This window comes from Colossoma macropomum, unplaced genomic scaffold, assembly GCF_904425465.1.
Source record: "Colossoma macropomum unplaced genomic scaffold, Colossoma_macropomum, whole genome shotgun sequence".
Lineage (NCBI taxonomy): Eukaryota > Metazoa > Chordata > Actinopteri > Characiformes > Serrasalmidae > Colossoma > Colossoma macropomum.
Window position 1 is genome coordinate 10,120,196 of NW_023494797.1, and position 27,237 is coordinate 10,147,432.

The 27,237-nt window shown below is 38.1% G+C and overlaps 2 protein-coding genes across 2 annotated transcripts; both read right to left on the reverse strand.

The window, feature by feature from the left end:
• Nucleotides 1-446: 446 nt before the first annotated feature.
• Nucleotides 447-11,822, reverse strand: dis3l (DIS3 like exosome 3'-5' exoribonuclease). Its single transcript, XM_036584250.1, has 17 exons — nucleotides 11,597-11,822; nucleotides 10,150-10,303; nucleotides 9,841-9,969; nucleotides 9,605-9,740; nucleotides 8,872-9,039; nucleotides 7,563-7,641; nucleotides 7,293-7,472; nucleotides 6,270-6,439; nucleotides 5,299-5,460; nucleotides 4,885-5,135; nucleotides 4,060-4,152; nucleotides 3,368-3,892; nucleotides 2,922-3,076; nucleotides 2,482-2,660; nucleotides 2,031-2,176; nucleotides 1,683-1,854; nucleotides 447-1,206 (listed from the first exon to the last, which is right to left on the reverse strand). Exons 1-17 carry the CDS (start codon nucleotides 11,724-11,726, stop codon nucleotides 877-879), a joined length of 3,159 nt encoding a protein of 1,052 aa, XP_036440143.1. The 5' UTR covers nucleotides 11,727-11,822; the 3' UTR covers nucleotides 447-876.
• Nucleotides 11,823-12,375: 553 nt separating this feature from the next.
• muc15 (mucin 15, cell surface associated) lies at nucleotides 12,376-17,750 on the reverse strand. The gene is made up of 3 exons (XM_036583880.1): nucleotides 17,423-17,750; nucleotides 15,145-15,315; nucleotides 12,376-13,446 (listed from the first exon to the last, which is right to left on the reverse strand). Exons 1-3 carry the CDS (start codon nucleotides 17,748-17,750, stop codon nucleotides 13,325-13,327), a joined length of 621 nt encoding a protein of 206 aa, XP_036439773.1. The 3' UTR covers nucleotides 12,376-13,324.
• Between the last annotated feature and the right edge of the window lie 9,487 nt (nucleotides 17,751-27,237).

The window sequence follows — 27,237 nt, forward strand, 5'->3', positions numbered from 1 at the left end:
TAATTTAACACAACAATGATGACTGTCATATTGCCCAGCCCTAGATGCACAATGATCATAGAATCATATTGGTATTGGCATTTCTTTGGTTTAAAAAATATATCAGGCAGATGTTTAGAATTGACTGATACTTCAACTCATTGTTTTTTGCTCTTTTTTTATACTCTGGAGGAGCAGAATGTTGAGGCGATGCTGGGCTAAAATGCCTGCAATTTATTCCTTTTACTGCATCTGTAACTCAAAAAATGTTAAATGTCTCTGTAATGCCACTCTAGGTGGATTTCACTTTCTACATTTTATAAATGCTTATGTATGGGCATTGCCAGATATGTACATGATATTCCCCCAATACTTCATTCCTACAAATCATCTAACATTTCAGCAGTGGTCTCTGACTGGAATCATTTGTGTCTGGTTATCCAACAGACCCCAGCAGCTCCATTCACTTTTTAACTTTTTATGAAAATACACTTTTTAATTCAACTCAGCACAAAACATCTTTAAAATCTACAGTTCATACACCTTGTAAAAATACCTTGAACACCGCAGCTAAACAAAAAGCAATCTTTTTTTCTCTTGTTAATTCAATCTGTCTCTGGTTTATATATTCTCAGTGCAACTAACTGAGAGAATTGAACTACTTTAGGGAAATTCCTCAGTTTATAGGCAATTTCTGAGTAAAACATTGGCCAAAGCAGTCCAGTGATAAAGTGGATGTGCCAAACTTTAGAGTAAACAAAAATCAAGTTCTGCAACGTTTGAGCAATGAAATCCACCATCCAAGTCTCTAATAAACTAGCCCCCAAGGGCCATTTCAACAAAGGTTTTAAGATCAGATGTGGGATTCTGGATTGGATTTCAATCCTTGAAATAAACCTATGCTGAGGTACTGCACGTCTGTGCTTCAGTGTTGGGTAAGTCCAGCAGGGCCAGCTCACTGATCTCTTGCAGTAGGGAGTAGAGATTGGGCGTTTTGCTTTGTCTGAACTCCCTTTCTTCTCGGCTCAGTTTAGGTCTCCTTGCCTTCTGCTCCTCTGCCTGGAGGGATGCCTCCTCTTCCCTGCGCACCACCTCCTGAACCAACTCAGACTGGCCACGACCAGCAGGATGAGACTCAGCCCTTGCAGCCTGATGCGGCTTGTTACTAATGAGCTCCAGATGCACGCCGTCAGCATGGCAGCGGGAGGGCTCCACAGAGATGCGCACCTAACAAGTGAATGATCAACAAACAAGAGAGAGGAACACAGAGCAAATGACAAAAGGCCATTTTGGTTAAAAAGATACAGTCTGACTAGGATTGTTTACTAGCAGAAAAAGACTTCATAATCCTATATAAATGTTTATATGATACTTGTAGTCATTCCAACAGAAAAGACACAACAGACATCACTGCGAGCAACATGGCTTCCATTGTTATGCTGCAGTAGAAAAGAATAAATCTGTTTTCGCATTGACAAAAGACAGTGGCAACGGGGGAGGAATCGAAGAACACCTGATCATCACACACATTTATGCATGTTGGGCATCCCATTCCAAAATCACTTTCCATGTGTATGGAGTTGAAGAACATCATGGGCATAAAACATTAAGTACATGTTACATGTTAAGCATGGTCATGTCTTTCTTTGTGGGACAACAGGCATCATGCATTCTTACATGTATATTAGAGTGCATGTACTCACGGTGACATGGTCAAACAGGTGAAAGGTGTGCGTCCCTGTGCCAGTGAAGGTGCTAATTCTGTCTGGATATCTCTGTAACGTTCCCACCTGCCACTCGCACCTGCCATCATCTCCCATACTGATCACCTGGCTATCCCGATTCTTCAGGTACACTGCTCCTTTCATACCATATCTGAAAGCACACATATACATCAAGACTTTGCTGAGTGTTTCTAAACTCTTAAAAAAGGCCTGGCTTTGTTTCATCCACACCAAACTTATGATTTTTATTGAGTATTTCTCCACCAAATATATTTCTACATGTACTTCTACTAATACTAAACTCATAATATTAAACTGAGTTATAACCGTGGCAGGAAGACCAGCATGCCATTGGCCCTGATTGCGTAGACAATAGCATCAGCCACACAGCGCTCGTCCGTAAGTGGGTCCTTGTCTCGGAAGTAGAGGCACTGGAAAAGCTCTGTAGACTGCTTCTGAGCATGCTGGGCCGCCTGAAGGTCACAGAGAAATACTATTATAACTACAACGTTCTGACACATTCTGAGCCTCATTTTTTCTAAACAAATACCACGATCTAATAGTTACTATGTAATGTTTAGAGATCTTAAATTACAAAGAGCAACAAAATGGTACTAGAACATGGGCAATAGCTCCATTACATCACAAAACTTCCCCAAAAAGTACCACTGCCCAAATGTCATCATAGGGATGGTTTTGTTTTACAGTTGACAAGATCTTTATTCTAAAATACTGCTAGGGCACCGAACACAAGTTTCTAATCAAGAACCCTACGTACTCGGTTCTTGTTGTTGATGTGCTGCGCCAGTTCGTCCAGTTCTTTGTTGCTGGCTAAGGTCTTATGAAGGTACTCATCTTTCTCTGACTGGATAGCAGCCATAAGAAGGCGGTGCACTATGATGTCAGCGTAGCGCCTGATTGGAGAGGTAAAATGTGTGTAGCGATCCAGAGCAAGACCTGTCAGTGAAACACACACAACCGGGCCAGTGAGCATCAGAGTGGCCAAAGTTCTGCTCTGTGTTCTATTAAGGCTTTTTGGAAATGGACTGAACAGACAAATCTGGAGGCAAAATGAGAGTTATGCACTGTCCAGGGAATTTTTTTGTATCTTTTTCATTTATATAGCCCTTGATTCTACTGTGTGGAACCTGAATTGTATTTCTCCTAAGTTCTTGAAGAATGCACACCCATGCAGGCAGACTAAAAGTGATGGTATACCGTAGTGATAGTAGTGTTCTTCTGGGCAGGCTCCAGTCGAGAAGTATAGGGCATTTGACATGGCCTGGGTGGCCATCATCCTTAGCAGCCTGTTTACCAGGGCGTCTTGGGGATCCACCGCCCGGTCCAGGGAATCAGCCAAAGCCTTGTTTGACCTGTGCAAAAGACAAATTTTGTTAAACAAAAGAGAAAACAAGGACCATAGCAACTGAAATACTATTTTTTTTATCATTATGCTAAATATTGGCTTTAGCGGTACCAATATTGTGGAACTGCAATATGTAAATCGGCTCTCTAACCAGTCACAATGTTCATGAATATTTCTGTGGGAGTTTGGATGAATCGAGGTATTCATGTATTACATGACACATTACTGTTATTTTTCTACTGTGAGAGCTTTTGAGCTACAGATCTTTAAGGTACTCATGATAATGACAGTTTCATACCGTGTATCGATCGTAAAGCCACGTCCCTTGGCGCTGTCAATCAACTGATTAAAGAACTCTTGTCTGGGTGGCGGATGGTGCCTCAGCAGTGCCTGGTGGGGAAAACTCTCCTGGATCTTGCGTGCCACCCAGTGGTTGGCGTAAATCATGCATTCTGCCACCGTCTCATGTACCTCCAGAGGCTGTTTTGGAACGAGAGCAGCGATGTTCTTGTCCTTGTCCAACTGTGCCCTCACCTCCACCCCTTCCAGCTCCAGAGCACCCACTTTATCCCTCTGTGCCCGCAAGTGCCTGGCCACCCGAGTCAGGGTCTCCAGAGCCTGCAGTAGCTCAGCCAGTTTCTGACTCTGCTCAGAGCTCTTGAGCTGGGACAACTCTGGCACCTCAACCTCTTCTCCATTTAGCAGGCTCTGGGCCAGCTCATAGTGAAGCTGGTAAGAGGAGCGGATCAAAGTGCGGCCATACCACACATTACACACAGCCAGAGTCTCAGCATCCAGCTCCCACAGTACACTCATGGCATATCTATGAAATGGAAAATGAGAGGTTGTCTTAGGGGGAATCCTTACAAAGTTCCAAGAACATTCCCAATATCTTCCCAAAAATCCTTACATGGGACATCTACAATGCAAAAATCCATGGTTGACCATTAAAGATCACCTGCTGGTGTGAAGGTGTAGCATGTGGCTTACCTGTCCACTCCTCCCAGTAGGGAGCAGAGGTCAGCACTCAGCACTGCCGGCAGCATGTCATACCTGCGATCAGCCAGGTAATAGGTGGTAGCCCTAGAATGAGGGAGATGCATAAAATGGTACTTAAAACAGTCCCGTAGGCATGGGCAATATGATCATATTTATTGCTATCATGATAAATTACATCACAATAATCACTTTTCTGAGCATATCATGTATATACTCAGTATAAGGGTACTGACAGACTGCATGTTTCAATAAAAAAAGAGCATTATCAGGCAGGTTTAATTGGAATTTGTTTATTGGTTTGTTTTTTTTTAACACATTCATACTAATGTGTCATCATGACACAATTCCAGCAGTAGTCAAAGGTTTCAATAAATCTATTTCTTATTTGTTACTCATAAATTTTCCTTACCACTATCGTTCTTGGCTTGCTCATTTGGAACTTGGACTAAGGCTTTCTGTAAAGCTGTTTTGTAACAACATCCAATTTAAAAAGCACTATATAAAGAAATCTTGAATAGAATTTAATTGAATATGTATAATTTAAAATTAAAAATCATTGTATTCATAGGTTTTGATAATGTTTTTCAAATGTGGCACTACTGGGGCTATTTTGTCTGTTAAAACATAAATCATCAGAAAAACAATATTGTGGTGAACAGATTATTGCATACCGTTAAAATGTCTTTTAACGTGTCGTGATGTTATATGTTTTCCACACTGCCCAAACTTTATTCACTAACTAGTAATTGATCAAATATTGAGGACCTCAAAGCATTCAGAGCTACATGACACTGTCCAAAACAACAAGCCTCTCACCTGCTGCGAGCCTCCAGATCAGTGAGTGAGCCGTCTTTAACGAAATGTGTGACGTCTGCGATGTGCACGCCTAGCTCCAGCCGCTTGCCTCCAGGCAGGATGCGTACAGACAGAGTGTCGTCCACGTCCTCACAACCCAGCGGGTCAATGCTGAACACCAGGTGTGTGTCCCGTAGGTCCCGACGAGAGCTCACTTCAGCTGGGCCCATTTGCCATGGCTGCTCCTTAGAGTTCACAGGCATCTCTCGCAACTGCAGAAACACACAAACAAGCATCAATTTAATGAACAGACAAAATAGGAAATAGTGAAAAAATGTACTTCTTCATTTCAATTGGTTAAATCAATTATACTTAAAATTGCCCTGTGAGGATAATTAAAGATTAACTGAATTACTTTTTTCTAGTGTTACTCACCTGGGCCTCAGAGAATGGGGGCACATGGATGCAATTCTCCACCAGTATGGTCTGAATCTCAGCTTCCAACTCACCCGCCTTCCCTAGTACTCTCACAGTGTGGCCATTGGGGTAGAGAGAGGTGCTATCCCATGAGTCCACACGCACAATCACCCTATGGTCCTTCACACAGCATTCAAACACCTTAGGACTACATTCCAAATGGTACAGGTTTTAATAGGCTAAAGTCAATACTAGTATTTTGTTTTTTGTACAACAAGCAGAGTAAGTCCATCTATCACGCATCACATGCTGATATGCCTGATATCTGAATGATTGGTATTCAATTATCTATACAACATATATTTAGTGTCATAAACACAGCATGTCAAATATACAAACATGTATTCATTAGTGCTGGGTGACATCTTTACCAGCATAGGACACCCAAAAGGTTTAGTAGTACTGACAGCTAACAAAAACTACCATGTGCAGTTGTATGCCAAAGCATGCAAATGAAAAGAGAACAAACTTAAATATGCAATTTTCTGCAATTTTTTGTGCACAATTTCTATATATTTGCTGATTTTAATATGTTGGAAAAATAAAACGTAATATATTGAAATGTGCCATACCTTCTCCACAGATCTTATTTTATGCTTTCTTATTATACCATTTTAAATTCTGTAAATAAACAGTAATCATGTCTTAAAATGCAGAGGTGTGTCCTCTGTATAGCATTGTACTTTTTTCATTAGGACATCGACAAAACATGTAATTTTACCAGGGAGGCCCAAACTTTTGCATATGGCAGTGTATCATTTGATGGATGCTTAAGATTTTTGAAAGAGCAAAATACATAAAATTGAACTTAAATTAACATTTTTACAGGAAAGTTTGTGGAGAGGTAGTAGGCTGATTCCAAGCATTACAAATCTCCTTGTCTTAGATGGCGGCCCTAAGAATGTCCACATGAATTCAGAGAGTTGTACCTGAAGTGCTTCAGCCTGCTGAGTGCTAATCCGGATTTTTGGTATGCGATAGTCCCAGGGAATGACCAGAATCTTCTGGGAGTTTCGGCTCTGGGACTGCAGCTCCTCTCTTGGAGGAAACGTTACCACATAGTCCCTCCAATTCCTCTGCACAATACCCACCACCCTGCCTACAGAGAGAGGAAGAGAAAATCACAGCTTGTTAGGCTATCTAGTAAGTACTTAATATTTTTGAAAAAAGCTTCTAATACTAAGAGTTAAAAAAAATTCCATTCATTAGTGCTGGTCCTGTAACTGTTCACCTGTATCATCTGGCTGTGGCTCAATGCTCTTCAACACGGTAACTTAAACTCTAAGTATGTCCACTCTTCCAGAACACAGTACCCTTGTGAGAGGTAGCTGGGGTTATCAGTAGGCATTGTAACACTGGGGACTCACTGTGTGAATTTGCTGTTTTGTCACAGCTGGTACAACATAATGTTTGGGAGAGTTTTTGTGTGTGTGTGTTGGATTTAATAACACTATCCTTCCCATGAAATCAGTGCATATTTTCCCAAAGAGACATGCCAATTGAATTAATTTTGTCAAAATGTGTCAATCACTAGTAACATAAACCAACAATATGCAAAGTAACTTTGCTTAGCTATGCTCTTGATTTTGAATTATATTAGTCCTTAAAAAGCCAACAACACTAACTGTAGCTAACAAATTTGGATGTGTAAAGCCATTTTCTTACTTTTTTTTCTTCATATCACAAAACTGTGTACAACTGCCACAATAAAAATAGAAATACAATAAAAACACTTTTATAAATGTCGATTTGCTTGATCTAGAAAGACAAAAATCCAGTTCACTTTCAGTGTTGTAAATTGCACACATTTGCACCAAAATATATTTTGGTGTTCTTGAAGAAAAAAAATGCATAGTGCTAAAACTGAGGGACCTCCAAAACAGGTGGAAATTGCATTTTATGGCTACTGTGAAAAAAGGGGCTGAAATGCCCACTGTTTGAGTGGCGGTGACCTGTGGGCATGGGCTGGCTCTGTGTGTCCTCTCCTGCCCTCTCCTCCCCCTGTCCTTCCGTTAATGCTGTGGTCCGGCCCCTCCATTCACTGTGCGGCAACAGCTCCACGGCAACTACATCTCCATGTATTGCGCGGTTCCGATGCTTCCCACCACTGATCAAGATGTCACTATTTAACTCTGGAGACAGGGTCAGAGATCTAAGTTTAACAGTGAACTTGCCTCATGCAGTATAGCAGGAGACTAGTAATTGTGTTCGTAATTGCTGACCTGTGTTCTTGTTTGAGGAGCCCTCAAAACGCACAAAGGCCTCATGCTGCGCACGATGCTTGTTCACACTAAGTGCACCCTTGAAATGGAAGAGGCAGGAAATGTTGTTTGATTATCAAGGAATCAAAGGTTCCAATAAATAAAAAAGAAGCACATTTTCATACTGAAAGGACCAAAAAGCTTTATTTTTCCTGGCTGCTTTCCCTTTAAGAGACATGAACACTTTCAGAGACCACTGGCTTTGTTCCTAGAAGAAATTTTTTAGTGATTTTAACATGAAAAATCTGGCAGATTCTGGTGCACTCTGAGACTGTGGAATTATTTAGTCCATTGAGTGCAACAACTGTGCAAACACAACTCATGTCCAAATATTGTATTGTTTTCTAGGTATTTTGACTTGCATTTTTCCTGTATTTTATTTTTGCCCTCATGCCCACCTAAACCTAAACTAGTCATAATTTATTTTTACATAAGCATTTTCCAACCTGTCTTTATCTATTACAATTAAACAGGTTGTTTTTATTACAGTGCTTTCAAGAGTTATATATTCATGCTCTGACTGGCTGTCCTGCATTGTGCCCCAGTCCAGGCTGAAACACTCTTTACAACTTCAGTGTGAACAGGTGGAGCTAAACTGCTGGAGGCTGAATAGGTGGATATATGAAAAAGTTAATTAATTAAGTGAATGCACTGTGTCATTAGCATCACTAGCTTGGGAATTCACAGCCAACAGTCATCACCTAAAATCAAACTTTCTGTCTGCAATTGTTATGTTGTACATGTGAGAAAGGACAGTAACATTATGTATCTGCTTGATTTTGACTTCTTAGATTGCTTCCATACTTAAAAAACTCCACAGAATATGATGGCATTTTTACTAACAGGTCGATTTGCACAGGATTAATATTACCTGGTAAAAATGGCATTACCCCACCTCTCAGTATAGAACTAATCCTGTCAGAATAGGGCTTAAGATATAGACCCTTTAAAATCTGTTGCTTGTCATACCAAGGTCACTGCTTACTAATTTGACTTCTTTTGTGATTCCACGTTTTATAAATAGCAGCCACTTTGCTCTATTAATCATCTGTTTACTGGTTTCTGAATGGCACATCATGCTTTGACCCCAATGACCACTATTTACGTAACCTGTACACAGCCGGTTACAATAGTCCACAGAAATCAACAAAATTATTTTCAAACAAAAAATGTGGCAGCTGATTGTCTTGGTTGCAAGCAATGATGCTTCACACGAATTAACCTTCACCTGAATGTTTCACTCACGCCCACCTGACTAAAAGGGTATTACCTGAATGTATCTGCCAGATTTGATTCCTGCCTCCAGCACCTCAGCAGGCAGGTGCTCAGTGTATTCCTTCTCTGCTCCTTCACTTTCTCTCTCCTGTAGAGCCTGAGCGATGGACACATACAGCTCCCGGGCTGCCTGCAGGTCTGGCCAAAAACTTTCCAAATATTCCTAAAGATCGACACACATACAATACAAACTTTCAGCATGCAGCACGCTACTGCTTGCTACTGTATTTCTAGAAAATGAACTGCACTGCATCTGCATTATGCTGATGGTAGTTGATTTCATAACGGCTGTTTGAATTAGTACGTAATATGACAAGTAATAAAGTTGAGAGGTAGAGGTGGGCAATTAACAATATGATTTTGTATTGTGATAAATCAAGTGATAAAGGCCACAATGCTTTCTTGAGCTTGTTGTGGATTTCATTAGTGCTTAAATAACACTGACCAACTGCATGTTTTATATAAGAGAGAGCATAATTAGTCCTGTTGACTAGATTTAGTACAGCACAGTATGTGAAACACTTAACAAAAAGCATTGTCCTCAAATGTGGCAATGCTGGTGCAATTCTGTCAGTACCAACTTTACAAACCTCAGAAAAACTAAATATCACTGATATGTATATATGGGGGAAAATATCTACAAGTATTGTGATTTTATTTTTGCCATATCGCCACAGTGCTTTTTGTTTATGAGCCAATAAGACGTTGCTACATGTCTACACACATACTTGGGTCGAGATGACATAAACTCCACTGTTTTGACTGCCGTACTCTTTGATAGCATCCTCATCTTCTGTAATCATAACTACTGGCCTCAGACCAGCCAGATGGTTATAATACCACACTGCTGCATGGTACACACACCTGGACAAGTTTAAATGCACAAAATCAGCCACCCACTCATCAGACAAGTTTAAAAATCATTACATATGAATAAACCTTTAGGCAAATATGCATCTGTTACCTTGTGTGCCATTTCTCTTGTGTTTCTCCTTTCTCTCGGGGGCAGTAAGAATATTGCTGAAACTCATTAGCAAACAAGACACAGTCATGGCGCGGGTCCTTTAGGAGCACACGTAACCTGTTATAGTGCCTGAAAATGCAATAATAGTTCAGAATAGTGAAACACAAGCAGACTATCATGAGAACCTGATCATACATTAGTCAAATCTTACACACTCTGCATTTGAGTAGGCTCGAAATTAATATAAGACATAATATTTTTGTATTACACATACAGTGTTTATTTTAAATCACTGTATTAGCAGAATACCTCCGTCCACGTGCATGATGTGCAGCCTGGCAGGCTGTCTGGGTGAACACAATCCCCTGCAACTCCCTAAACTCCAAAACCTCCAGAAAGTCCCGGACCACTCCAGCGTCCGGCACCACATAGTGGGTCACATCTCCAGACAGCAGCTTGCCATCTACAGGAGTACAGTCAGAAGAGTCACAAAGCAAAATCACTACTGTCTCTTTTGATTATATCAGCCAGAATTATTAAACTAGTTTCTTCCATCCCGCTTTACATCATTCTACCAGTTAGTACTTGAATGTTAAACTTTTCTGAACACAGAACTATATAATAGCTCTCCTGGAGTTTATTTTATGTTCCTCAGGTCCACTTATGACATCTGTTTGATTTTTGTGTGGTTTCAAAAACAACTGTAATTCATTTTTGCATGACCATATATGTAAATGTCCTCTGTGCTGACTGGCTGCCCTGTTTTGTGCCTCATTCAAAAAGCAGGTTAAAAAATTACTTATAACTTCAACAAAAATGAGTGGTGCTAAACTGCAATTTCACCAAAAAATGTGTCCTGCATCAATCATTCTACAAAATAATAACTAGTTTAATGGGAATTCCATTGATTTCCGCGTAATGCAATTATGGAGATATAAACGAAGTGATTCAGAGTGATTCGATATTATCTGGTGCTTTGTCAAGAAAATAACCAGCTTGGATTTCTTTACAATGATGGCGATCAGATCGCGGTGTTGTCTAAAATGTAAATATAGCCATTTTATTTATTATCCAAAATGCCCAGTGTATACACACGTCCTCTAAGCTTTATATGTTATGTTGATAATAGTCAAATAGTGGTAAATCTATTTTTAAAAATAAATAAATACATTTTTTTTTTAAATCTTGAGCGTACAATTTTCCTTACCACTGCCAATTTTTGTCTTTTTTTAACCTATTTTGCATGTAACAATAAAAAATATATTTTAGGCCCAAACCTTATCTTAGAACTACTTTCAGGCATCAGGCAGCAACTTTCTGTGAGGTAGCTTAGCTTTGAATGGTCAGATTGGTCAGACTCTCCAGAAGGGCGCATGTCGCATCAAAACACATCATATCAAATGACTGTTTTAAAAGTTAGTGGAATTCCCCTTTAATGAACAGTCACAGAGAAACTGCATCAGTTAATAAAAATACTAAGTCAGGGAGAGAGAGAGTCAGCTTCTTACTCGCCAGCTTCTTCGATCGAATTTTCCCGTTCCACCTTAAACAGTGCAGCAACTACATTTTGGCGGCTGAGGCCAGGAAGGCGCTAATATTTAAGGTGCTGCACCATTTAAGGTGGAACGGGAAAACTCGTACTAGTAAGAATCTGACTTACTATTATAAGGTTATAGTAACAGAGAGAGAGAGAAGCTTATGGAGTCTAATAAAGACCGTTAGGTTGTATGTTAGTTAGCTAGCTATTCGCTCTCACCGCTGACACAGCCCGCCTCACACAGTGAACTGCCGCACTCCACCTGCTCTCTCACATAGTGCTCCCGAACAACACGGACTTTACCACCCCGAGAACTCTTCAAATGTAAAACCTTCTCAGTTTTAATCATCTGGAAAATCTAAGTAAAAACTCTCTACATTAAACTCGCATTCAGCACAACTTTGACAACAACAACCTGTACACTTCTACCGCTCTTCAGTACATGGTGGGCTGCCAAGCAACGAATTCGTATATCGCCACCAACAGGCCTGGATGTGTTTGAGAGTAAAGTTTGGAATCAGGTTTTTGTTTTGTTTTGTTTTGTTTTGTTTTGTTTTGTGGACGTAAAAGTCATTAAAATATCATCAATATATTCTACAGATATTTTTGTGACAAGTTATCTGCCTCAAGATTTTAATTTTATTCTAATTTTATTTAGAATAAATAAAGTTATTTATTCTATTTCTTGATGCCTTTATCGTTATTTCTTGATGCTATTCAGCTTTTTCAATGTGCACCATTCATCATTCCGCACACATCTAAAATGTTGTGTATTTTCTTTTTATCTGCCTTTTTGCTTCCGAAAGCATATGGAACAAGCATAAGGAAACAAATTAAAGAAAGAAAGAAGAAATTAATTAAAAAAGAAAGAAAGACAGAACATATACAGGATTAGCATATTAGAATCATTTAAGTAATTAACAAAACTTGATTCCAAACCTTTAGAGAAAGTTGTATAAGTTTGTTAAACTTTCTGTTTAAAAAAAACATACAAATTATAAAAATTATTTTTTTTTTATTGTTGCTCTGCTCTAAGATGCTATTATTTGCATTGAATGAACCACAAACCCATTTTGTAAAACATAAATTTTTAGACAGAAAGACTCCACAGTATACACACATATACACATTTGACCTTTAGTACATCAGTAGCTGCTGGAGCATTTTGGAACAATACAAACGCGTAACAAAGTGCATTTGAATATGACATCAAGTAGATCCACATCATTAAAAATGAAACACGGTCACACTTTTCTAATTCACAGACATTTTCTCAGAAGCCCAGTTAATAGCGTCTGTATGCTCCCTCCTCTGGATTTATTCATAACCTAAACACACTGTTCTTTTAATTAGTTTATCAACTGTTATCAAAATGTGCCGGTCTTATTCGTTATATCTTCATACCTTACATTCATATGTGAAGAATTACTCACAAAATCCAAATATTTCAATATCAACATTCATACATCATCTATTCATAACAATATTCAAACTACCAAGCCATATAGCCTTGATACAAATTGGGATATTCAACCAGTCAAATTACATTTACATCATTTAAGTAATCATTACCTATTTATATTATACTTAGTTGTGTTAATTACCTGTTAATTACTTCATTACTTGAAAAGAACTATACATAATTTCTATTTATCAAATTAAAAATACAGCAAAACATTCTCCAGTCTGTTCATTTCAGCAGTCTCCCTCTCTAAAGAGTTCAAATGGAAACACATTTTTAATAAGAAAGAAAGAAAGAAAGAAAGAAAGAAAACCCAAGCTTTGGTCCTTTTAAAGTTCATTTGGCAATTTACTTTACATTGTGCCTGTATGTCTGTATGAGGATGCATTATACTTTATTATTTAGGTTCTTCAGGTCAGATTCAGAATAGCTAACAGCAAAGTCCAGTGTATGAGATCAGTGTCTTTGGCTTGGCAGACTAATCTTTAGTTTGAGTGTCCTCGTGGGAAGCTGGTCATTTGGATGTTGTCTCCTTGTAGTCCAGGGTTATAGTAAGCACGTCCATCATACTTCAAATCCAGAGGATCGCTGTTGTCCAGCCTGAGAACTATACACAGGAGGCACAAACAAATCTTAAGGCCAGACAGGCAACACAACAGAGGATGACTCAGGAATACTTTCAGAATACTTTCCGTTGTGATCAAAAACAGACCCATGACACTACCCATGGGCATTTATGTCCACTGAGAGAAGAATAAATTAATATGATCACAGATGGTTTACGTCTTAAAAACATGGTTCTTCAAGGGTTCTTTAGTAAACTAAATGGTTCTATATAGAAACATGAACACTTGAATAACCCTTTCCATGATTAAAGTAGTTCTTTGCATTGTGAAAGGGTTCTTCAGATCGATGGAGCTGTAAATGGTTCTATACAGACCCTTTTTGAAAAAAGTTCTATAAAGCACCAAAAGGGTTCTTCTGTTGTTACAAGCTTGGCATCGTAACAATAACGTAACTCTTTTTTTGTTCTATTTTCTTCACTAAAGAACCCTTGAAGAACCATCTTGAAGAGTGTACCACAAGATGCCAACCGTGGCCAAAGTCTCAAGAACCGAAAGGCCAGGTTTCCATTTGTTAAAACACACATAACAGGCATACAGTCTAATGGACAGTTGAGATGAAGACAAACCTGTGCCAAAGTGATGGAACAAAGAAAGTGTTGAGAAAAGCACAAGTGTACCACCACATTACACTTAAAAAAGTAAATGACCAGGCAGCAAACCAGGATACTTATGTCTTTAAGTTAAAGGGTCATTTTTTATGTATTTTATTTCATGTTCCTCTGATATCCCATATATGATGTTTATGTGGTTGTATGTATAAAAAAAATCTGAATTCACTTTCTTTACCCCTTATAATTAAACATTTTTGTTTCTGTGCCCTTAAGACTGATATATGTAAATGACCTCTGTTCTGATTGGTCCTGTATTGTGCTTCTTTCAAAAAGCAGTCTGGGCTGAAACACCCCTTCTAACACTCATTAATTACTAAAAAAATGGTTTACAATCGTATAAGCCCTTTACAACAACAAACAATTTTTTTTTTTTATAACTTGAGTACATAAACTTTTATTTTTTTAAGATAATGTTCATTTTCACAACTACTACGTTTCCCTGAAATGTGGAGTTTATAATCATATGCAAAACTTTGGGCACCCCTGGTGAAATGAAGTTTTCTTGAGTTTCAGTAAAAATAAGTTAACACATCCTCTACAAAGAGCACACTTCTGCACATTTAATGCACACTAACTGTTTATTTGTTGAATTTAACATAATGGGGAAAAATAAAAATAAAATATAAAATGTTGCAAAGGTTTTGGCACATTTTATATTTTATATTTTTTCACTAATATGTTAAACTCAGTAAATACATAGAAATTTTATAATAAAATATGCAGGAAATGTTATATATTAAAGTTGGTACTCTGTAGAGGATGAGTTAACTTATTTTCACTTAGAAAGTCAACACACCATGCAGTTTGACCAGGGGTGTTCAAACTTTTGCCTATGACTGTATGTTTAAAAAGGACTGTAATTTCTACAGAGTAAAGACTAAAATAAAGACTCTCAAATAAATTTAAGCTGACCCTGTTGCATTATTGTTTCATTTCAGATGTGCAAATGAGACCACCCTGAATATTTTAGCATTTACTCCAGGTAGATCTGCATATAAAGAGTTTTTGTTTTTTTTTACTTTTTTATATTTTACTAATACAGACAGTCGTGGAGATGAGCATGTTTACCTGGCTCAGGTGGCATCTCCTCCACCAGTTTCCTGTGTGAGAAGTCCCTGTGGCTCCTTCGCTTCCTGATGACATAGACCACCAAGGCAACAAATCCCACTGCAACACCAACACCCACAATGGCTCCCCATGCCTGATTTTTGGCATTCTGTTTAACATCTGAAGCAGCACCTGCAAAGTCATGATGATAGTTCAAGATAAATCACACCAAGCAATGCAACCTCACATCTGCTCAAAACACAAAACATTCACAGGAGAGATGAGAAAGAAACACATTCTTAAGGCAAATGTGTTGGTGGGGAAAATTAGCTTTAATCCAACTCTTTGCAGAGATCTAAAGCAGGAATCCCCCGACACAGATTTCTGCCCCAACTCAGTCTCTTAAGATTGCAACAGTTCAGCTCCGACAAAGAATGAAGTTCTGGAGCCATGTTTAGAAATCCTCTCCAACAATTAGCTCAGCTTTCCCCAAATACTGTTGCACTACTTTACTGAAATGTTTTCCAGAAATGATCATTGTTTTCAATGCAGGTTGAACCCACTGAACCAAAAACTTCAGTTCTTAGTCATTCTATAAGATGTATGAAACTAATACGTAAGTTATACTACAGTTCAAAAGTTTGGGATCATTCTTCTATCAAGAATTATTACTCAATAATAATATATATGGTGTAGATGAAAATAGATAGCAAAATGTAAATCTATAGTTTATTCAAAATTATTTTGGGAACAAGTAGTTTTGCCATGAGAAAGAATATTAAATGTTACTACATTTTAAACAGTAATTATTTGTTTGTGATGATTTTATTGTCATGTAATAACTATAAATAGCTATTAAAGCAGAAGATTTTGTCACCACTTTTTAAATAATGAGGCATTCTAGTTGTCAAATTTATCATAAGTTCATTCAGCTTTCTTAGTTATTCGGGGATCATCTACAGCTCTGTTTGTCATAAAAATGTCTTCCTTCAAATAATTCAAAACCAATAGAATATTAGAATATTACATGTATCTAGAACAAAATCATATTGTTAAAATGTACATTATTGATTCCAAACTTTGCAGTGAGAGTAAAAGTGAAAAAATGTGGGCCCAAAAATTATTATTTCAATTATAACAGATAATGAACGGAACTCTATATACTTATACGTCCTCTTTAGCAGTCTGACGGTTCTTTCCAGCAGTCTACAACATAAATAGTGGACAGGGCAGACGTTGAAGCCAATAAAATGACGTGTTACCACATGAAGTCATTTTTAGGTTACAGTATCCTTGACCTTTGTCTAAAATTTCAAATCAAAAGACGCACTGTTGTCCAGCCTGGGACTTATGGGCAAGGTTTAAGAGGTTAGAATAATGCTGATCATGGGAAACCCCTCTGAGCTTTCTATGCACAAATATGCTAACATTAGCCCAGCGGTGAGGTACTCATACACTGGTCTGCTCCTGACCTGGGGACACAGCTCCTCCCAGAACGTGCTCAGAGAACACAGTGCTTATTGTGCTGTCAGGTTAGGTGTCAGTAACCAGAGAGCCTGGCCCAGCACAGGGGACAAACCAGCCCCGAAACTCAACCCCACACACAGAGCCACTGGGAGCTTTAGAACTGAAACGAGATACTGAAAATGTGGGACAGCTCGAGGGTGGAATTGAGGAGATGTGTTGTTTAACTATGGATGCACATTGTCTTGGACTGCTTACAAAGCCAATGCCAATGTTTCTGAATGAAACCTGCATCACATTACTATTCAACACAGTACTTTTTGGCCTTTTTCTCAGTTGGAACAACACATAAACAAGCCTAATGTGCTCTTTCACTAGCATATTTTTAAACATTATATTATCCATGATCTCCATGACCATTAGGATCAGATTGCTGTCTGTGATTGTGTTCATTAAAAGCCATAAACCCGACCTTGGTTTAACATGATACTTCTGCGATAAGCGGTCAGATGTTTGATAAATACAGGCCCTGACTGAAGCATGACCTTATACCCTTACTGCTCCCTCTCTGAAAGAACTTTTCAGTGAAGGGTTCTTTAAAGAAACATTTTTGTAAATGATGTGAGTTTACAGGACAGTTTAAAGCTTAAAGATCTAAAGTTTCTACTCTTCCAGAGTACAATAAATACATAATCAAGTATTGGTTTATAATATGGTTCAATGATATGATTATTTTTAAAGTCAATTTTCTAGCAATCTAACAATACTGATAGGAATTCACCAATTCCTTTCACCATCTTTTGAGTGCTTATGAGACAGTACATCTCTTTCTCACCTCGCTCTGAGTTGCCCCTGACATCAAATGATACCCCAGTTTTGTTCAGTTTTGTGGTCTTCACAGCTGTGGTTGTGGATACAGTGGTAGGTAACCCGGTGGTTGTTGTTGGGAAGGTTCCATTAGTTGGACTTTCAGGCAGAGACTCTGTTGTTGTATTTGTGACCTGTGGTGGATGAGTAGTCGTAGAGTTCACACTGTTGCTTGTAGTTGAATTTTGATTGTCAACAGCTGTTTCATTTGAAGAGAAGCTTCCAGACCCTGGCTGTGTGCTGTTGGTATCTGGCTGTGGTGTAACTGTGTTGTTTAGGCTAGTTTCGTTGGTCATCGGCGGTGTCGGATCTGGCCTGAGTGTAATTGGACTGCTCGTGTTGAATTTCTGGGTTGAGGTTTCATTGGTTTCTACTGAAATTTCTCTGCTAGAGTTGAGGGCAATATAAGGTGGTGGAGTTGATGTGACAGAGTCTGTGTCATTAGCAACCGGTTCCTTATTTGTTACTGGAATGACAGTCGAATCTTCTGAAATGTTTGTGTTGTAATAATCACCACTTATTGAGCCAAATGTACTACCACTCGCCAAGTCTGCACCATCGTCTTCTGAAGCTGGAGTAGCCTGCTGGAGGCACTGGACTGTCAACAGTAGAGCAAAGCCAAGGCCTAAATGCAGTTTCATTTCTACGGCCATTTCCTACCTAAGAAAAAAAACGTTGGTTGTGTCATTCATGGCAGAAAATGATATTTTGGCAAGTTAAAGCATCTAAACTGTAGAAAACATAACTAATATGTGTCATCATGAGGTTGTTCTAATGATACATTAAGATTATTCAATGTATTTCTAAACATGTTTACCCATTTTAATGTGCTGGTTATAAAAAATGCTTAAAAAGATTACAACTATGTGCCAGTGCAATGAGGTTTTCACTTTTTTTTTCGGGGGGGGCGGTAATTGTAGAGAAACTTAACAGTTACCATTCATTTGTAGTGGTGGTGACTGTAACCAGGGGTCGTTGTATGTTTCTTGGGGGACTGTCTTACCTTACAACTCCCTGCATGTACCACTCCACCATGTATTTTTAGGATCAAACCTTTATAAAACCAAATAAGACAGCTTATCCATAATCATTTTACATAAAAACCTCCTGTAAGGTAGCTTTATGTGGCATTAATCTCTTCAGACGCCTGGTTCCTTTTACCACCACTTAGAACAAGTTAAGTTTCTCTAGAACAAAGCATTTCATCATACTACTCTCAATTATTTAGAGACAAACCTGAGTTTTTTTGTCCACGCCCAAATTATAATAAAGGCTTTTTTTATGAAGAAACTTTTTTCAAGATTTTGAACCCCTGGACATTGTGTACCTTCAATATTAAGTGTTTATTTCCTTACCAGCAGCACTCTTTGCTTGTATTTTTTTGAACACTCTGAATTATTGTTTACACCTTAACTATGTGATTGTGCAAACAAATCAGAAAATCAGTGGAAATTTTCCCTTTAGTCCCTTTAAGGCCACTTCAAGTAAAACATATCCAACACTAGGTTGAATAATTTTATAATAGTCTCACAACAATCTCATAAAAAGATATAATAGATGTATCGTCTACATGTAAGATGCTTTCACTTGCCAAACGTCTTTTTTCAGTGTTGGACTGTTATTGCTGTGATCAGTTATTTTAATTACAACCTGAATCCACTGGTTTTCATTCATATTCAATTTGGTACTAAAGTTTAATATTACTATTAACTATTAAAACCATTTTTCTAAAGGATGGATATAAAACATATACCAGGAAAGAGGATAGCTACACAACATCACAAAGGTGATGCAAGAAATCTCATGTGGCTCAATAGACTGTTGTAATGATTCATCTCAGGAGAAACCCTCAACCACAAAAACACATCTATAACAAATAATCCTCCACATTTCACAATTAAAATTACCCTCATTACATTGCTTCAACACCGCACCCAAGCTTCTTACAATGTCCTGTTTAGACTTAGTCTTTAGTTTTATCATCTTAAAGTGACATTTTACAAATAATTAAATGGTGAACATATAATCAAAGTCATTCAGAGTGGTTTGTCATGAAATGCTATGTTCTAGAGAAACTTATCAAGTCAGTAGAGATGATTGGAACCAGACTTGTGAATGGTTTAGTTCCTCTAAAAATTACCACACAGACAGTTATTAAATGAAATGGTTAGTTTGAGATGTTTTTGGCCTACAATATTGTTTTAGAAAAGCCATTCATGGTGGAGAGTTACATGTTTCAATTCACCACTATTTTAACATTATCAACATTTCATGTAACACTCAGATCAGTAGTTTCACTGACCGTTTTGTATAGTAAATAAAATGGCTGTATTCGTGCTAGATGTCATGATCCCTGGTTGCTCACCACCACTGTAAATCTGAATTGGTAAGTTTCTGTACACTGCACCATTTCAAATTAAACCACTCTGAATGACTTTGTTTACATCTTAACCTTTAAATTTTATGGAATTTTTGAAAACTTGATGGAACGCCTCTTTAGGCAGTACTCTAGCACTTCTCCAAACTTTTAACCAACACTTAAGCATTTCGTTACCCCAGTGCACATTGTAGAGCGGAGAGGGACACAGAAGAGCTATGACGTTTTAATAACTGGAAGTGATCCAAAGGCAACCAAACTGGTTAGGCCTATATAATTAGCTTCAGTTAAAGTTGGGTTTGCTTAAGTAGTTACAAAGTCACACCCATGCAGTGATAACAACAAATAATCGCTGGTTTCTGTTGTGCGTTGTCCTATTTATTATGTCATGTTCTCTTCTTTCTAATTCCAAAATGTTAAATAGGACTCTAAACTTGATGGATAAGCATCAAGCTAAATTTAAACACTTAACTGACCTTTCACAGTGGAAAAAATATCCCTAGAGCAAAAAAAAAAGGAATTACTTAGTGACCGGCAGCAGCGAGTTAAAATTTATCCTTATTTGAATATATGGAAATCTACATTAACTTGGTATACTGTCTGCTAGACATAATAACTCTCTTTATTTAAGCTACAGTGACAACATTAAAGTGAAAGAAAGTCAGAAAAGTCTTTTTTGACTTTCTCTCACCAGTAAATCCAGACACAACAAAGATATATATTACATACAAGTAGATTCTAAAGGCTTCACATTATACCAACATGTCAAATACGATAATATGATAAGTCAAAAATGGGGTCAGTGCTGACAGGTAAGGAGTTAAAATCCAGTTGTCTCACTGACATCAATCACATATACATAATGTCTATTATATTTGTAGTAAATTTGCCAGTTTTAAAGTGATCCACTGGTTGAGACCCTATCTTTTATTTTCAATAAGAAAGCAAAAGGCGTCTTACCTGTTTCTGTTTGTCGTTAAAGGTGAGGCGATGAGCAGGTGAATACAGAAAATTGCTGCTGCTCCTGTGAATAGAAACAAAGCGAAAGGGAGTGGGAGGATCCTGAGCTTATCCAGGAACTCACCTTACCTGAATTTGCACCTGCTGGCCACACCTCTGCATCAGCCCCCTCACAGACAACGTCATACCCATGCATGGAAGAGCACTCGTTTAACTTTTTTTTGGAGGTGGTCACACATGTGACTAAGCTTTACAGACATGTACCACCTGCAGAACATGTTTCAGAGTAATATTTTAGCGAATATTTGAGCGTATGACAATTCCTCGATGTGAGGAGAACCTGTCTAACAGGTCTCTAAGGCATTCCAACCATGCCCTGTCGCCAAGGCAACCTACGGGCCACACAGATCCTCTTTCCTCCTGCCTATATGTGTTTGGTGTATCTGATAACAAAAAGCAGAGGGTTATTTTTACATAGCGAATGACAGAGTGCGTCACAAGCTAGCCCTCTGGTAGGTGCACTCAAGGGCAGGACTGCAAGTAGCCGTGCCCAGACAAACCTTCAGCCTTGAAGAGAGAGAGAGAGAGAGAGAGAGAGAGAGAGAGCAAGAGATAGAGAAAGCAAGAGATAGAGAAAGAGAGAGAGATTGTTTCATTTTTTCTGAACCGAAAGAGCAAACCCATATCTTTTCAGTTACTGAGGTTAAGGTTAGGATTTGGTTTAGGGTTAGGCTTAGAAAATTCTTTTTACATGTTATTTACACATATAAAATAAATATGACATAGATTACTACATATAGGTACTTCCACATATATCATACATACGTGACCATTCTTTATCACATATTGGTACAGGTACATATAAGTACTGTAGGTGCATACATATACATGATACATAGAGGACATATTCGTGTCATATTGGTATATACATATATACAAATATGTATAATGCACGCACACACACACACACACACACACACACACACACACACACACATTTTCTACGCCACTTCTATTATTAGTTGTTTATTATTATTATTTATTTATTATTACATATGAGTACTGAGATATAAACATGTGAGATATACTGTTGTTACATATAGTTATTAACACACACACACACACACACACACACACACGTATACATATATATACTTATAGGACATATATCATACTTATAATGCATATGGAACATAATTATTATTTTTTAATTATTACTTTTTATTATTATTTTTATTATTTTTTATCATTGTTATCACAAATAGGTACAAACATAACATGTAGATGCTTACATATAATATATATATAGGACATATTCTTATTACCTATAAGTACTCACATATATGGGACTCCAAATCCTGACACTGTACACAAATCTGTGTATGCTTGTAACTCAGTGGCTCTATTCTATTCTAAAGTGTGGGTGAGATTATGGACACTGTTGATTCATTAAGAACAGTTTTACTGAAATTTGACAATAAGATGAAACAAAGGCTACCTGTTGTTCCAAGGTCCAAACAGCAGAGGGCATGGTTTACTATTTAAACTCTGCTCATTTCAGGTGTGTCTAAGACATGGAGTCATGCTTTAAGGCATCCAAAACAGCTGTTAATGTTTTAACACCCTTATCTGATTCTATGGAAAAGAATGAATCTTCAATGAACCTTTGTTTTTCCTTTATGATTGCAGAAAATTATAATAATAGGAAAAATGGTGGAACGACCCTGTGCATTAGATGTGCATGCTTTGGCAACCATTAAAAGCAGTGATTGATTAAGCAATAACTATCTTGAGTCATATTTGAATGTATGAGGTCTGTTGTAATACTTTCGTCCAGAGGAGAGCAGTATTCATTTCAAAGTTTTGACTCCACAGAAAACACTTACAACATCCTGGAAAATTGGACAAGGTTGAGTTTTTCTCAACTCCTTAAAATTCAGTCCTTGAAATGACATTTGCATTATTTTTCAAACCAGATGTCTCAAATCCAAAAATACTCTTTCCAAAAATATTTAAAGGAATGGTTAATTGAAAAATCAATTTTACACAAATTCCCCTTTTGGCTAAATGTAGTTGATCAGCCAAGCCATACTTGGTCTCTGAAGTTTCTGAAGATTCTCGTCTCTGAAGATTCTGTAGTTTTGTGCTGGAGCTACAAGACTAATGTAGCTAATAAGTAATGGGTGACATAGAATTCTTTTATATTAGCCTCATAGCTCCACTCTTTGCTGATCAGCTTGGGGATTTGCAAATTTGTAACTTTTTCTTTAATAGGCCTATCATTGCTTTGCGTGTCAATAGATCATGTTCCTACCTTTATTGGAAATGAAATATGCAAAAACAGGTACAATAACATTTTGGTCACATTAAAAACATTTATTCATCACCTATATAACTTTTCAGAATGCTACACTTTTATGATGTCCCAAATTTCCTCCACTTAGGCCTGAATGAGAAGTGACTCATCGTTAACTAATGAATGTCTGTGGCCATTATTTATAAAAGAGCTGTATACAATTCTATTTAATGACGTATGTTACTGGCAGCATCAATAAGCAGCTGGGCCTAATCATGACAAAACTAGATGTAACCAAGAACAATGGTACAATATGAACTAATAAAAGAAAACTTTGGCCTATGTTATGCAATGAGGGCTGCAGTATTATAGTATTCTGGGTGCTTCCAATTGGAAACATTCTTTTAAAAGTCCAAGCGACACCACATTTGCTTTCTTCACTTTGTTGACCTTTTACAGGCAGCATTGGCCACTGACTTCCATCCAAGGCTTTGCATGTAACACTTTATATGGGTACTGGGCTGGTGTGGTGTTTTCAGAGGGATTCTGTTCAAATGAATAAAATGTAATTGAGCCGTAAACTGCCTCTTGAGTATAAAGGCAAAAAACGGCTGCGGGCCCAATGATTAAACTACAGGCCTATAAAACTTCAGCAGTGCAGCAAACAAAGTTTAGATTACACAGAAAACACTCATGGCATTTATAGAAAGTTGACTGAGGTTGAATAAACCATAAAGCAGCTACGGCCGAGCATGACAACATCCTTTAGGAAAAGGTTAGGCTTTTTGTTGAGGTGCCATAGTGAATCCGTCAAGTTGTAATTTATAGCCATAGTCCGGCCAAAGTAGCTGTTTTTAAGGGACTTGTTCAGTGGTCAGACGTAATATAAGACCTCAGAGGCTCTCAGAGCTAGATTTGATTAGAAAGCTATGAGAGATGGAAGTGATGCAACAGACAGATGCAACGTTAACCTAAAAGCTGAGCTTTTCAATGAACTTCACTGTATTAAACATGACCGAACTGAGCAACTGAAGTTAGGAAACATGAGCATAGGTCCCTAAGCCATCAGTTTTCATTGCAGAAATCAGTCTTCATTGCAGACCTCTGAGTGAAAAGGTGAAACCAGAACATTCATTTAATAAACATGGTGACCTGTGAAGGTTTTTCCAACGTATTCGGTTACTTTGATGAAAAGGTTTGGGGAAAAATCACAAACCGTTCTCTGTACAATGCAAAAATGTTCCGGTGTTCTTTTCATTGATTTCCTTCTCCTTCAGTTGCAAACTGATGTGCTTTTCCAATTTTGATTGTTGTTTTCCATCCAGACGTCCAGATCAAGCATGGTTTTATTTGGTCCTTGGCTTCAGATTAGAGTATGTGTTGGTGTTACACTGGAATTCTGGCCCAAACAAACTCTCCCATAAAACTACAATTTCTGCCCCTGGAGTTCCACAGAGCTGCTTGAATATGTGCAAAAGCGATTTAATAATTACACACAGTGCTTCTGAATCTGTTCCTTTTCCAGCTGACAGACTATGGAAGAAAACAGATTCTCAATGGATGTTGCTGTTATAGATTTATTTCATCGTGAGCGTTACTGTCCCAACAGAAGACATTCATCATGAAGTGCATTACATTCTTTTGGAGGATCTTCTAGTGCTCTGTAATGTAAATGGAATGTTCAACATGATCCAGCATCTGCAATGTTAATCCCTCTGTCACATAAACACTTATACTGATAAATATGATCAGGAAAGGAATAACAATTTGATTTAGTTCAATCTTCCACCAGAATTTCTACACATTAACTACTTGCTGTCTGAAGTCTTCACTGAGAGAAGGCCCTTTCCTGTTCCAACATGACTGTGCCCCTGTGCACAAAGCAAGGTCCATAAAGAAATGGTTTGATGAGTTTGATATGGAGGAACTCCAGTGGCCTGCACAGAGCTCTGACCACAACCCCTGCTGAATACCTTTGGGATGAACTGGAAAGATGATTGCGAGCCAGGCCCTCTCATCCAACAGCAGTGCCTGATCTCACAAAGGCTGTTATAGCCACAAATGGGGGCCACCTTCGCATTAATACCCATGGTTTTGGAATAGATGTCCAGCAAGTTTATATAGCTGTGAAGATAGTCCACATAGTGTCCACATACTTTTGGCCATTAGCATGTTACATTATCTGCATTATGTCACTATGATATATTCTAAACTACAACATATTTTTTTCTAATATGCTATGTCATTTCACCTAAAAAATGTAAATTAAATGAAAAATTAATACCATTAAATTTGACAAAAGCCTTTATGAAAGATGATTCCTATTCGAAAAAGCCTCTTTAATTGTTTATGCAGGTTAATGTCAGTTGTCACAACAAGCTTATCTAGGTGTTATGTAGCCTTACAAACACGACCCTTCAGTAAAGTGTTATAGATTCTTTCAAAGGATGTTTTTTTTTAAAGAACCATTTTTGCAAATGTAATGTGAACATTAAGAAGTTTGCTAAAGCTTAAAGAACCTCCACATGATGTGAAAGTTGTCCCTAGAATTTCTAAGGAACCTTTATTTTAGGATTGCATTGAACATTTTAGAGAGTCTGACATAATTTTCAAAAGCTTCCCTTAAGCTAAGATGTTCAGACAGAATGAAAATCATTCATACACAGTTGCGCAACATGTGTTTTATGGTAAGTGGACACAAGATGATCCACAGTCTTTTGGCCAGGCAGGCCTTCCTGGCTAACCATCAAAACCAACCCCCCCACTCCATGACCACAGAGAGACTTTCCTCATTTCCCAACACTCCATCTTTCACTCCTTATACTTTTTTTTGAAACGCTTACAACAGCTGGTTTTCCATTCATCCCTGTATTGCACAAAGTCTGGAAAAATGTAGGAGTAGAGAGAAGCTCTCCTGTCAAACACCGTCTATGGTTTCAGATCTTAAATATCCCGCATAACCTCAAATTTAATCCCTGGTTGTGTTGGTATCAGGATTTCCTCAGTCAGTGGATGTTTGTGCTGACTTTGGAACTGCAGTAAGTCTTGCACAATAGTGATGAAGGCCTAGGCTTTGCATAAAGACAACAAAGCTAATTGGAGCCTTAATTAAAGGAATATGCCGCCGTTTTTTTAAACTTAATCTCTGTCTGCCACATACGCAACATAAGGTTGATTACCAAAGACAATAATTTTCTTGTATTTAAAAAAGAAAAGAAAACCCATTGACTAAAAAAACACAAAAAGAACACTTATAATAAAAGTCCACGTATACAGGTGCAGTCAGAAGTTAACAATCGTACAGATAGGGCAGATATAGATTCCTTTAAGCAATTTCATAATAATAACTGGAAGGGTTTAAACTAGAATTTAAATTGGCAAAACGATTGCTGTTTTATCCCAGGTGGTTTCTGAGGTGTTGGTTGGTCATTGTGTTGATGTCCCAGGTAGTTGCTAAAGTGTTGCTAAGCCATTGCTACAGTGTCCCAGGTGGTTGCTAAGCCATTGCTACAGTGTCCCAAGTGGTTGCTAAGGTGTTGCTAGGCCATTACTGTTTTATCCCAGGTGGTTGCTGAGGTGTTGCTAGGCTGTTGTGTTGATGTCCCAGGTAGTTGCCAAAGTGTTGCTAAGCCATTGCTACAGTGTCCCAGGTGGTTGTTAAGGTGTTGCTAAACTACTGCTACATTATCCTAGGTGGTTGCAGAGGCATTGCTAGGCCATTATGTTGATGTGCCAGGTAGTTGCTAAAGTGTCTCTAGGCCATTGCTGTTTTATCCCAGGTGGTTGCTAAGCCATTGCTACAGTGTCCCAGGTGGTTGCTGAGGTGTTGCTAAGCTGTGGTGTTGATGTCCCAGGTAGTTGCCAAAATGTTGCTAAGCCATTGCTACAGTGTCCCAGGTGGTTGCTGAGGTGTTGCTAAGCCATTGCTATGTTATCCTAGGTGGTTGCTAAAGTGTGAGTATATATGTGAGCTAGAACGTATGTGAGTGTGTAATGTAATGTCTATAAGGGGCAGTGTGAGAGATGTCCTTGGTGACATAATTTCTGACAGTTAGAGTAGAACTTTCTTAGCATTTCACCTTTCATTTCCCGTGGGACAAAAACATGTTTGAATGAATGCTCTATGAAAAGCACACATCCAATCAGTCCC